Source organism: Augochlora pura, chromosome 7, assembly GCF_028453695.1.
Source record: "Augochlora pura isolate Apur16 chromosome 7, APUR_v2.2.1, whole genome shotgun sequence".
Classification (NCBI taxonomy): Eukaryota; Metazoa; Arthropoda; class Insecta; order Hymenoptera; family Halictidae; genus Augochlora; species Augochlora pura.
This window is the reverse complement of record NC_135778.1, coordinates 15326942-15340200: the sequence shown is the minus strand read 5'-3', so window position 1 is coordinate 15340200 and position 13259 is coordinate 15326942. Positions and strand designations below refer to the sequence as shown.

Here is a 13259-nt window from a genome sequence, read left to right as displayed (position 1 = left end):
GTTTTTGACTGCACTCGTCATGAAGAAATGGCATCATTTCGCGTTATGACGAGATGATCGTAAATAACGGCTAATGGATTAACAACGAAAAAGTACTAAACGATGCTGTTATGACATAAATCGCAATGCCATTTAGTTATTATTAAATTTTTATTAATTGCTTATTAATTTCTTATTACATTCTTATGAGCTTCTTATTAAATCCTTATTCAATTGTTATTAAATTTTTATAAGCTTGTTATTAAATTCTTATTATATTCTTATTAATTTCTAACTATTTTCTTACTAATTTCTTACTAACTTCTTATTAAATTCTTACTAAATTTGTACAAAATTCTCATTAAATCGTTACTAAATTCATACTTAATCTTAAAAGTTAATAATTAGCAATCGCAGTCCCGAACGTCTACTAAACATCGTCCGAATCTGTCGCGCGTAATCGTACACCCGTTATATAAACTGCAACGGCGATACAAACCAAAGTAAACTATACACCAAGGACAATTAGAGGGTCCCGCGATATCGGGATCAATGTTGCCGGCGACGGTGTGCGTGTAAAATTGAAAGCGCGCGCGGGAAATTGAATGATGCGAAAATGAAACCACGGCGAATGAAATCGTTGTCAATGGCCACCGGCTATCAACGGAGACCCACCGCGACGACGACGGCGATGCGCGCCGATCATAGTTGTAACACACAACCGTTCGCAAGGACGCTTGCTTTTTGTTTTCCGTTTTTTATCGAAGCGCCGCTTCCTGCATCCATCGCGCATCATAGTCATATTCTCTTATATCCTGCGCGCAGGTAATATCGCGTGTGGCGTAATAGCTCATTATACGTAGAATGCCGGTGAGAGGAAACTTAATGATAGTAACGTCATCGGTGGTTCTCGCCTCTTCGTTTTTCTTAATTACAGAGAGAGAGAGAGAGAGAGAGAGAGAGAGAGAGAGATATTGCGCCTTTCGTGTTCCGCGGAACACGCACTCGACGAGCACTCATCCGTTCGTCTTCCCACTTTCCGATTGTCTGCTTTTTTCTGTGTGGGACTGTGCGCGTCGGATGCGCAAAAGGATGCACGATATATGGACACCCCCGTTCACGACTGTGTGGACACTCGCCACTTTTAATGAATAAATGATACGCGGTGTGAATCAATGATGGAAAACGATGCGTGTCGGCTAATTCTAGCAGAGCTCAATTCAGTGATTTCATGATTCTATTGCATGCATAGATTAAGATTGTACTGTCACTTTTTTGACTCTAACGAATACATTTTTATTAGAATAATATTTCAATAAATTTTTATTTGATTAATGTTTAAATAAATTTTTATTCGACTAATATTTCAATCAATTTTTATTCGATCAATATTTGAATAAATTTTTGTTCGACTAATACTTGAATAAATATTTATTCGATTAATGTTTGAATAAATTTTTATTCGATTAATATTTGAATAAATTTGTATTAGAATTCGGGAAAATTGTTTAAACATTCTTTAAATTTAGTCAACTTTCTGCTAAATCTTACAGAATATTTACAACACAATTTGCACATTAATAATTAAAAGGTACGAATTTCTTCGTTACCGTCGCAAATATCTGAGATTCAGCAATGGTATTTACCGTTCGGCGAGCAACTGCAGCCCGCTGTATCTGTGGCACGGTGCACGGCGTTCACCAAAGCCGGCAGAGTGACGCCCAGGTCAATCCAGCAACATGCCCAAGTTTGTTGGAAACAAACCGGCGTCCCTGAATCGAACCAGCCAGTGAATTCTCGTTGCACCGAGCCCATTCGAAGTGTGCTCGTCTAACAACAGAAAGTAAGAGGCGTCCTCCTCCTCCTCCTCGTGTTCTCCCCATTGTGCCCGGTTTGTCGCGCGGTCGGCATTGTTTCCGCGGTTTTTCCCTCGCTTAGGAAAACACTTCTCTTCTCGCGGCGATCGCGTTCCTATCGCGTATTATTCCAGTTGATCGCGTCGTCCCATAATGCCGCGCGGATCGCGTAATATCCTCGTGAGCGAAAACACAACAAGAGCCAGTGAGAACTCCGAGCGAGACTCGCGACGAAACTCGTTTTCCACGATGCACGTTGCGATATTTCGATGTTCTCTGGGTACTTCGGTGACTGTTTTCATTGGTTTTTCCTTATGTTTTAGTTGCGATCTATAATCGTTTTTAATGTGAATTAGTAATTTAAAGTCAAATGTATAATATTATTAGAGAAGGAGAGATTAAAGGGGAAGTGAAAGCATGCACCTTTTCTTTTAATTGTGCTAGTAAATTTAAATACTTCAGTAGGATTTTTAAATTATTCCAATGTCTTCGTTACTACGTGTTTTAATTGGCAATTTTTGCTGTAAATGTATAGAAACTGCAGTCTAATTATTTAAAGAAGTAGAAGGATGCTGTACCTTTTCTTTCAATTGCTTCAATAAATTAAAATCGTTTAGTAGGATTCTTAAATTCTTATAAGGTCTTCGTTATTATGTGTTTTAATTGACAATTTTTGCTTTAAATATATAAAAGCACTGCAGTATAATTATTATTATATACACTATTTTATATTTAGTAATAATGAAACGTTTTTCTCAAGACTTTTTATATTATTAATACACAGATGAGTCCATGTTTCCTAGATAAAGATGAACAGTCTTGAGAATCAAGTCTTCCCTTAGTAATATAATATCTTCCAAGTCTGCAATGTAGTCATTAACAGTATAAATATCTTACCGACGCGAAATCATTTAACCTTTCCCGCTCAAAGAATGTTTCCTCCAAGTGTCGCAAACTATCAAACAAAATATAAAATACCGGAACATCAGCGATGATTAGTCTACGTAAATAAATCTTGATAAAACATCGTATTGATACCGATTTCACAAAACAAAAATCTCGATACTACTATAATTATTAGTATCCTTATGTTTCCCATGAACATTCGAGTATTGGAATCAAAACACTGACACCTTGCGGATTGAAGGAAAATATTCGACTCAGTCGAGTCGCTGCAAATCGCTTCGCTATCGAAGCGCATAGCCGATCGAACATCAACCGATGCATTATTATAATAAATCCGGGTAAATGGCTGGATAATAATATAGTGATGGTTAGAGTCGAGTAGCGGTTTGTAGGTTACTTAAACGGCGGTCATTTTTGAAATATTTGTCTCTGCGTGGGTCTGTGGGGAACAGTTTTCATCGGCCGCCTGGAGGGGTTTAATTGACATTCCAGCCGAGGGCACACGGCGATTTCTATCGGTGTCGATGAACGGCTCACTTGTGCGTGGAGAGCCCCGACTCGGATATCGAACGCCACACGGTGAAGAAGGTGAGGTAAGAGCCGACCGGAGCTAGGTGGGAGAGCCGAGCCAGCCACGGCTACGTAGGGAAAACGATCCGCCTTCGACAGCTCGTGGAAAACGAGTTGACATTCCACTGAACACCGATGTCGTTGTCCTTACCGATGTTCTTGCTCCTTTACTTATTATCCGCGCTCTAAATGCCTTCGTTCGATCGATTGAATCGATCAAATCGATCGGTCCCGTGCGTGATCTTGAGAAACGTTTCTCCCCCCTCTCCAACGGCAGTTCCCCGTTCTCGGAAAAATCGTTTCGACACCGTGGTCGATGAGCGACAGCTGCTCTCGCACGTTAAAAAGAATCGATGAACTTGAAACACCGGATCGACTCTAATAAAAAACGGAAACCGACCGCCATACTTTCATAAGAAAATAAGCACGCTCGGCTAGTCGGCCACCGGACTTTCTCGAGCCTCGCTGTGTTTACCTTCTACCGTTTCTAGGCTGTTATTCTCGAACTGGTCAATGCTGTCAACCGTCATAACAAATTGTAGCTAGCGGCCGGCACGGACATGCTATCGAGAGATGATCGATGCTAGAATGACAACACACGCTTGTTGTGTCACGGCGGACCGTGTGTCTCTGCGGCGCATTGCGACGAAATTTTAATCGGTGACTAATAAGAGAGAAGAATTTACGGTTCGCGGAGGTGCTCGGTCGTTTCTAGTAATAAAACCTTCTATCTGTGTTTTAATGGTGTCCGAGGTGCGATGATTTAGCCTGGGTCAAATGTGACTCGGCACTGTCTTTTAACTGTTTCCTTTATGGTTGTTAACGAATAAAATTTAGACCTTGTGAGATCGAAGCTGGGATATTTTGTGACCCATGATAAAATCAAGCATAAATAGATTCCAAAAGTATAATTATTTTTCTTGAGAGATCTACGTTTAATCTACGAGGAAAGTAGGGAAATATTAAATGCGGTATTAATGAAATATTATATACGTTATTGGTGAAATAACAAAGTGAACCATCGGTGAAGTATTAACTACATTGCTGGTAAAATATGTTCTCTAATGTACGCATTATTATTCGGATACTGTGTCAAATATATTCTGAAATATTAAATGCTTTATTGGTGAAATATTAAGTACGTTCATGGTGAAATATTAGCTACATCACTAGTGAAATATGAATTACATTACTAGTAAAATATATTCACCAACATAGCACAGAATAAGCACAAAAATTATAACAATGTCCATTCAACAAAATTTTAACGATACCGCTACTTTCTTTGCACATCTACCATAATTAAGAAAGTACCCACACACTCACTTACATAGATGGCATACACCATAAATGCATCGAGATGATATCAGAGCACGCGGCAAAGGATTAATCAATAAAAAGCAGTGAAACGGGGAAAAAGTAAACAGACAGGGAACAATGCTACGTCACCTTGATACCCATATACGTATGCGGCGTGTATCGAAATGGGTCGGCACTGCGGGGAACAATGGCAAAAGTATAATGAAAAGAGGAAATGTTTCTCCCAGCAGAGGAAAAAGACAAAAGAGAGTGAAAGAGAGAAAGAGAGAGAAAAAAAGGGAGATGCCGTTTTCTAAACTCTGCGCGTTGACTGATCGTTCACATTGATGGCGAGATCTCTGACGAGAAAATGGGAATCCGAGAGAAGGAAGCGAAACTGCTACTGTGAAACGGAGCACGCTATATCCTTCGACGCGTCATCGCGCTGTGTGACATTTTGACAACCTAGAATTTCATTCCAAAACAGAATATTTTTAGAAAATAGTCACCTGTGATTTAGAAGGAATATCTTAGTGACACGGATTAAGTATTACACATAACACGCTCGCTACAAGAGACGCGTGTGCGCGACGTCTACGATTTCACATTTCACGCCAAAGACATCGAATTAATTTTGTGGATATAATTACTTAAATTTTTTATGTGTTCGGGAAAATTAATTTCGAGATTTCTGTAGTTAAATCATTATTCAATGGAAGATGTTACAATCTATGGAAATATTATTTAATGGAAGATTTATCGACATAAATTTATCTCGAAGAACATTTTCAATCTTGCTCCAAGACTGCAATAAACATCCTTCTCTTTATTAGCTTCGAAATAGCAATTTATCTAAATAAAAATAAATAACTAAATAATCAATAATTATAAAAAAGCGACCACTCAGAATAAAGTTCTACTAGACGATCGAAGTATTACGGTATTCAACGTCAAGCTCGATCATCGGTCGCCGGGGCCCCGCGATCGAGGCTCGGCCGGATCGGCCTCCATGTTTACGAAAACACGAGCGGAATGCCGTGGAGCGAGGCGCGCGCGGGACCGGTGTGCGCGCGTGCGCGATTAGCATCTCGCCGGATCGTTGGATCGCGCGAACCGTTGGCTTCTCGGAATTTTTCGTCGCCTCTCGAAAACCGTAGAAAGCCGCTTTCTGATGAGACAACGTCTATTTTTGCGAGCGGCCGCGGAATCCCAGGGACAGAGAGCCGGCGGCGCGATTTTTCCATCGGGCCGCGCTCGGCTTCCACTCGAATTCCTTCCCCGTCGTCGAGGCGAACCCCGTCCGACAATTTCGTAAGACCGTCAGCCGAAGGGAGCCGTTTAAGAACAAGTGGAAGACCGCGTCGCTGTGAGATCGGCGGGATCGGGATTCCGCAGAATGTCAGGTTTCCACGAGGCGAGAAAAAAATCCACCCGGTACGCGCGGCTCGCGAAGAGTTATCCCCCCACCACCTTCAGCTTCTTCTTCTTCCTCTTCTTCTGCGATCGAAGCCTCCGCGCGCGCTTCTCGTACTCCCACTATCTGTTTTTCATCTCAGCGCGAGCGAATTGCACCTCCCAGGTAGGCGATCGCGGCTCCGCGTACCTCGGCGATGAGGCCAGGCTGAGGCCATTCTGAGGCCGCCAGCTCAGATTCCTCGGAAGGAGATCCGCTCCCGGCTCTGTCGCAATCCTCTCTGCGTAGAAAACGTTGCCGTAACCGTGCACGTATGTATGCTAATCTATCGCCGGTTTCACGGGCTGCCCTTTAATTCGGACCCTCTCGCGCGGATTTCCATGAGATCCGTTCCCGCGTATCGTACAGTCGGTACGAAAATGTTTTGGACACATTTTACCTTTGCTGGGACGATATATTGATGACATTGGACTTTACTTTCTTCTGACAATGACATATAATTTGTTTATTTACTTGACAGTAGTTTATTTCTTCCATTATTCGAATCTTTGATACCTAGTATAGTTTCTCGACAAAAATGTTCTTCGTACATTGTTAAATTCTCGTTTGCAAAGGGTTAAAAAGGAAGTACTTTTCGCGAAGACGACTGAACGGTTGGAATGGTTTTTGTGTATTGATAGGTGAGCCATTGAGTGCTTTATTTATTCATATTTGAATGCTTATACTATATTATAATTTTATACTTAAAAATAATTACTATATATAACGTATTTTGATAACATTTCTTTTTAATTTTGACTAGTAGGAAAAATATTCCTAAAATACGGAACACTATACTAGACCATAAATACTCAAACTTTTGTGAATTTTAATCACCTTTTCGCAAATTATTCCTTTCAGACATAAAAAGTAGATGTCTTTCGTACAATTTTTACATTGATATAGATTTTAATACAGACAACTGCAAATTGAATTTAATTTAATCGCACAAGGATAAAATATACAAAACGGCGAATAAGATCTGCGTAAGGATTAGTTCCATTCGCAAAAGGGTGAAAACGGCTTGTGAAAAGATCGAGTTTGAGTGAAAAGCTAGTACAGGCCGGCACAGTGGCAGGATAAGCCGTCAACACTCCTTAATAAACATCAAAAATGTTTCCACGTTGATCTCATTCCTCGAATATTACTCACAAGTCAGCTGAGTCCTTAATCTCAGTCAGTGACTAATCCGCAATTCGCCGGTGGCTAAAGCAAAATAGATTGCTGATTTTTTGCACCTAATACGAAACCGATGAAATCCAATCCACTGTGGATGGTGTACTAATTGAAGACTGTGTTCTATGGTATTCTCGACTTGTAAAAATTATGCAAAGGAGAAATATATTTTAATTTGTTGACTTGTTTTTTATGACTTAGATAGAATAGTAGCAGGTAGAATGGCAACTTCGAAAAATAATTGCAATTATATTACAATAGCTATAGGAATTATAAAATATAAAATAAATATGAAATAATCCCAATAATTCTGGAGTCATAGAAATTATTAAAAGAAGAAATACATTACTATTTTCACCATCGTCCTCCACGATTCTCTTAAAAGAATTAAACCGCGAACAGTATACAAACTTACAAATATTATTACAATAATTCTTGACCTAAAAATATTACTAAAACAGATAACACATGTTCGTCTTCTCTGTTATTCTCCGCGATTCTCTTGAAGACCTGAAGAATCCTTGAAAGTCTCTTCACCTGTTAAACGTTTCACGCTACGGTATACGATGTACAGTCCGAAGTGTAACGTAATTGTTCTCGTACGACGAACGCGTGTACCGACAGTCGTCGAGTTTCATGCACCGTGCTCGACAGCCTGCCATAATCGTTCCCGTCCGCTTATCTCGATGCGCACGCGTCCTTCGCCTTTGTCTTACCGATTTCTCACGTCCAGTTCGTTGTTTTCGCGACCTTCGTCCCGAACGATCCACCGAAAACGTTCCCTATTTATGCTTGCTCGACGACGCTATAGTGCTTTTGTTGCTCGTTCAAGGATCCGGCTTTATTTTCGTCGATTCCGCGCACCGTGGTGGAGCAAGCGAGAAAGAAGGAAGTCGCGTGCGAGTCACGGTGTCGTCCTTCCGCTCGAAGGACCGTTACTCACCTCTTCTGCGATGATTGATCGATAGTGTTTGCGGTCGCCGGTATTTCCAGGCGGATCTCGAATTCAGAAAATTACACGGTCCGCTGGGACGCCGACGTTCAACGAGCTATTCATTAATTCTTGTTATTATCGCGACGCTTTTTTACGGACTCGGCCAGAGGTGGTCGGCTCTCGCGTGCGCATTCTTGCGGTAATGGCTACGCGAATTTATTTATTTGGTCTTGTCGAATAATATTTTACATCGTATTCGCCATTTTTTTAGCCTTTGTAATCGAAGCCATTTTAACTGTAATTCAGATATAAAACTTCTAGCTTATAGTGTTTCCATTAAAATTAATTAATTCTTGTTAGTCATACCAACAGCTTCACTGCTTAACAATTTTTTAAATTTAAACCTTGTTCTTATAAATATTAATTCATAAAAATTATCTCGCGACGCGACAGAACAAGCTTAGTGGTGCCTCGGAGTCACTCGAGTGCAAAGGGTTAATATTAGACATTATAAATATAGAATATTATTTAAATATTAAGTTGTACTCATCTTTTAGTACTCTAAAATAATTCTTTCGTATATTTTATACACGTTTTTAGAAATAAAATTAACACATTAGATTGAAAGTATCAATTCTAACGAAACTACTTTAATTATAATTAATCCTATCGTTTCGAAAATTGCTCGAGCACTTTCATCCACAGATTTCAGAATTTCCACGACCCATCCATCAGAAGCTTCTGTCTGTTTTCAATTTCGCTATTTTTTCAAGCAAACGAATGCAAGAAAGCGAGCCGAAAGTAGTCCGCGTTTTATCGATCGTCGGAATTCCACGCAACAACTATTACTATAGCACCGACTTCGCCTAACAAGGAAGTGTAATTAATGTTTGCCTAAACGCCCCGGTGTATTCCTGTTTTCCTGAACGTGGTTAAAACAACCACGCCGTCGATTATATAACAAGTGTTTCGCTGTTCCCATTAGCGTGTACAAATAACAGAGCACGGACGGTGTGCGAAGGACTTTCTAAAAATTTTGTAAATTGCTATCGCAGCGCGTCGTCCGCGTCTCTAATATTCTATCGGTCGAATCCCGAGAACGTTGCACGGGGGAACCATCCGTTGAATATTAAAAACGTTTCGAATGGTGTCGCACAGGTGGCTGGACGTTTATGCAAGATCATAAGCTCGCGCGATGTAATAATTTATGCAATCTTAGCCAATCGGGTTACCAAAGAACGGGTTTCCACGGGTCTCGAAAACTGGCCTTGAATTCGTAGAGCACGCGTCTCGGTTACGCCAACTTTCAGCACCATCGATACCAACATGGCGGCCGTCCGAGAGGACACCGAGAGCAAGCCGTGTTTCTCTTTCGATTTCAAATGTACTCTGTTGGATATAGAATGTGCACGCGTTTATGTTTCTTACCAGTTGTTTTACTAAGGTTACTGAAATCATTTATTATTATTAAAATAGTGGAATTTAGGAACATTTATTTCGTTCAACTTAGTCAAATAATTGGTAATTAGAAAGAAGTTTTTGTGAGGATTATATCTTGCAGTTGGTGCTCGAATTTTATATGAAATGAATCTAAATGAATTTGAATGAATTCAGGATTTTGCTTAAAAATTCGCAATGTAACAAAGCATCTGGACACGTCATTGTAAAATCGATGAAATTATAAAGATTCTATCATAGAAGATGATTGAATAAATTTCTTAATCTGAATATATGTATATTATGATGATTGTGGGGTATTTAAATAAATTCAGTCTTGTTGTTCTTAAGGCATTAAAATAATAAATAAGGTGTTTTGTTAATAACTTGTTAACTCCAGAACAATTTGTTCATTACTTCTATTCTTCAATAAAATTAAAACAAATTATTATGTCACATATATCTAAACATTAAAAAAGAATTAATCAATTTTATCTTTCCTTCTTGCATATTATGTATTACTGTACAAGAAAAATAAGTTCCGATCAGCACTACAACTATGTATAAACTTAATACGACCGTGAAGGACGGTACCAAATAAACTATGAAAGCACTACATAAGGTATTAAGGTATTAAATAAGCGCATATTTCGATCGGGGAGCGTGTCAAGATATTCGAGAGCGCGTTTCTTGCCGTTAAAGAGGATAAACGACGATAAAGCGTTCTGAAGGAGACAAACGAGCCTAAGAATCCGCTTTTTTCACGTTTACAGGCTGGCCTCGCCAAGGCGGAAGAAGTTAATCAACGAGGGGTGCCCATGCCGAGCGTCAGGAAAGATCAGCAGGAGGGTCTCAGGCGCGCGAGAGGAAAATTCTCAGAGGGAACGACGAGCACGAGGAATTCAGTGAAAGAGTGGTGTTTGTGAGCGTGGCCGAGGGCTTGGACGATCGCACGAGAAAGAGAGAGAGAGAGAGAGCACGTTTCCGCCCTGAAAATGTCGTCGAGAACGTGTTCGACGGTAATCGCGGGACTGATCCTGCTGGTATTCACGGTGATATCGTACAGGGGAGTGCAAGGACACGTCGCCTTGACTTTTCCGCGCGCGAGGAAGTACGATCTGGACTTTCTGGACAACGCCAGGACGCCGGGACCATGCGGAATGCCTCGAGGTAAGCTACCCTTTCGCACAATACCTTCATAGGTTCGCTGATTACGGTGTAAAATATTTATCTAAGATACAATTGTCCAAATTGATTTTTTATTCAAATGTAGATCAGTCATTTTCCATCAGATATCGTTCTATTTATTTATTTGAGTTATTAGTCGAATAAAGAATTGTACGAATAATTATGCAAAGAATTATATGAATAATTATACAGAGAATTGTACGAATAATTATACAGGGAATGATTCGAATAATTACACATAAAATTATTCGAAATAAGAATTACACGAATAATTGTACAAAGAATTATCCGAATAGATAAAATAAATAGACAGAATAATTTCTGACAAATTGTACGATCAATTTATTTGAATAACTTTTTACTCTAATAATATTAAAAAATAAATTATTTGAATAAAATCTTATTCGCATAATATCTTTTTCGACTAGATATGCATTCGGTTCTATAGAATAAAGTTCGATCCGTCATCCGAATAAAATTATGCCCAACTCTGCGGTCACCGTGCAAATAGGACGCTCGCTTTTTACACCATAAGTCTCTCCCGTGATACTCTGCGCGGTATATTTATCACAAATACATTGCGCTGCTTAGAACTAGTACCTTAAGTATTGCTAAATAACACCGGTGATCCGAAATTAAAGGATCGATGAATCTCGGGTGAAAGGTCGCCGATACCTGTCGCAACCAACGGAGAACGAAAAATCGTACAATGAATCTGCCTGGGCTCATTCTGTTAGGGTGAAACCACGACTTTCACTTCCTTCGGCCGTTTTTTCGCGAAGATGCTTCTGTATTAGGAAATTAACGGTGAACGATGACCTTTTTCGCCGCGATCATTTTAGAGATACACATAGATGTGTTTATGGGCCGCGAGTCATTTTTCTGAACGGCGACTTTAATCCGCGATCCGAACATCGACGTTCCGCCGTTTATGGTGGCGCCGTGAAATTTGATATACGACAGTTTATCGTCGTTTTATTGCCGTTGAAATCGAAAGTATCGCTATCGAAGCGATAGCGGAATCGCGGTAGTCAAAATCGGACAGGTAACGGCGCGTTTCGAATGCGATAAAACGGTATGGGAAAATTGTTGGATCGAATTTTATGAATTCTTTACGGTGCGAAAGCTTTGAACTTCGATCCTACACTAGTTTGAGCAGGGTGAACAGATCTTATTGGTCTCTATATAAATATTTATATCGAATTAAAGTAGATTGGTAATTTTTAACGCGAAATTTGACGTGCCTTGAATTTTTAAATTAAAGACGGATTTGAAATTAAAAGCGGATAAATCAGTCATCAGAGAAATAACTAAAAACAAACCCCACAAATTGGTTGCATAGTAAAATATTCGAACATTGTTCTGCATACAATATTTACGCGCGTATCTGATCAGAATTACAAAGTATAGTGCGCTATGATTTTTCTCGGAGCGACGGTTCTCTGCGAGCCTTGGCCTCCTTGCATTCAGCCTATGGCAAGGCTGAATTGGTTGATTATTAGCGCACGATACAGGGACATCGGCTCCTCTAATAAAATTCTAGACCATAATACGCTGCCATATCTATGACACTGAACCGCTGTCACCCTACAAACTACTATGCTAATGGCTTATCCACGGTCCGTATATGTCAACGAAACTAATGAGTATACCATAATGGACTATTGAAACTAAGTATGAGAGAGTGTTATATTGGTAATATCGTTATTATCATATAAGTTTGGCAATACTATAGAGATCTGGAACAAAAGATTTCACCATTGTCATTAACGCCTTAAGATAGCTGGTATCCTTTGACTAAGCTGAAATGTTAGTTGTTATTGCGAACGTATGTAGGCTCTAAAAGAGCTCGAAGTGTACTAATGGACTTTATCTTCTCGCCTTCGATGTGAAAATCGTGTGATTCGACTCGACAGAGCGTTTTAGAGCAATCATTCAATAGTGAACTTGTTCGTGACCTCGACGAGATAGATAGATCTAATAACTCTATTATTTATTAATTTTTCTGTTGCATTATTACAAAAGATTCCTATGATTTTATTCTGAATAAAATGGTGAAACGATCATTTACTACTATTAATAACATTTAGATCCATTTCAAGCTTAAGTTATTAATTATATTGTTACATTTTCGAAGCCATTTCTACAATTTTATCCTGCGCCAAAATGGACGCTGCCAAACAGGATAAAGGAAGATGTCAAAAAGAGTTCATTTATTCTTAGTGATAACATTTTGGTTCATTCAAATTTCTACTCATTAAATTTTATGATACACTTTCAAAATGGTCCTTTCGAATCTCTGCTTATCAATAATTTCTGTAGCATTTTCGCAGTCACTTATGCAATTTTACTCTGGGTCAAGATGGACCTCAATAATTAAAGATGAAAGAAGACGTCTGAAAAAACAAGGCAACACTTGCCACTATTGACGATAACATTTTTAAGTCCATTTAAATATCTC

General features: G+C 39.4%; 1 protein-coding gene across 3 annotated transcripts in view; it reads left to right on the top strand.

The window, feature by feature from the left end:
* Nahoda (DOMON-like domain-containing protein nahoda) overlaps positions 1–13259 on the top strand; it is a 40459-nt gene that overhangs the window by 1708 nt on the left and 25492 nt on the right. For all 3 annotated transcript variants that reach the window (XR_013494550.1, XM_078187146.1, XM_078187147.1), the window contains exon 2: positions 10384–10780. Coding sequence is in view for 2 of the 3 variants with exons in the window: in XM_078187146.1 (XP_078043272.1) it covers positions 10606–10780 (175 nt within the window). In the remaining variant the exon portion in view is untranslated. The remainder of the gene's footprint in view (positions 1–10383; positions 10781–13259) is intronic.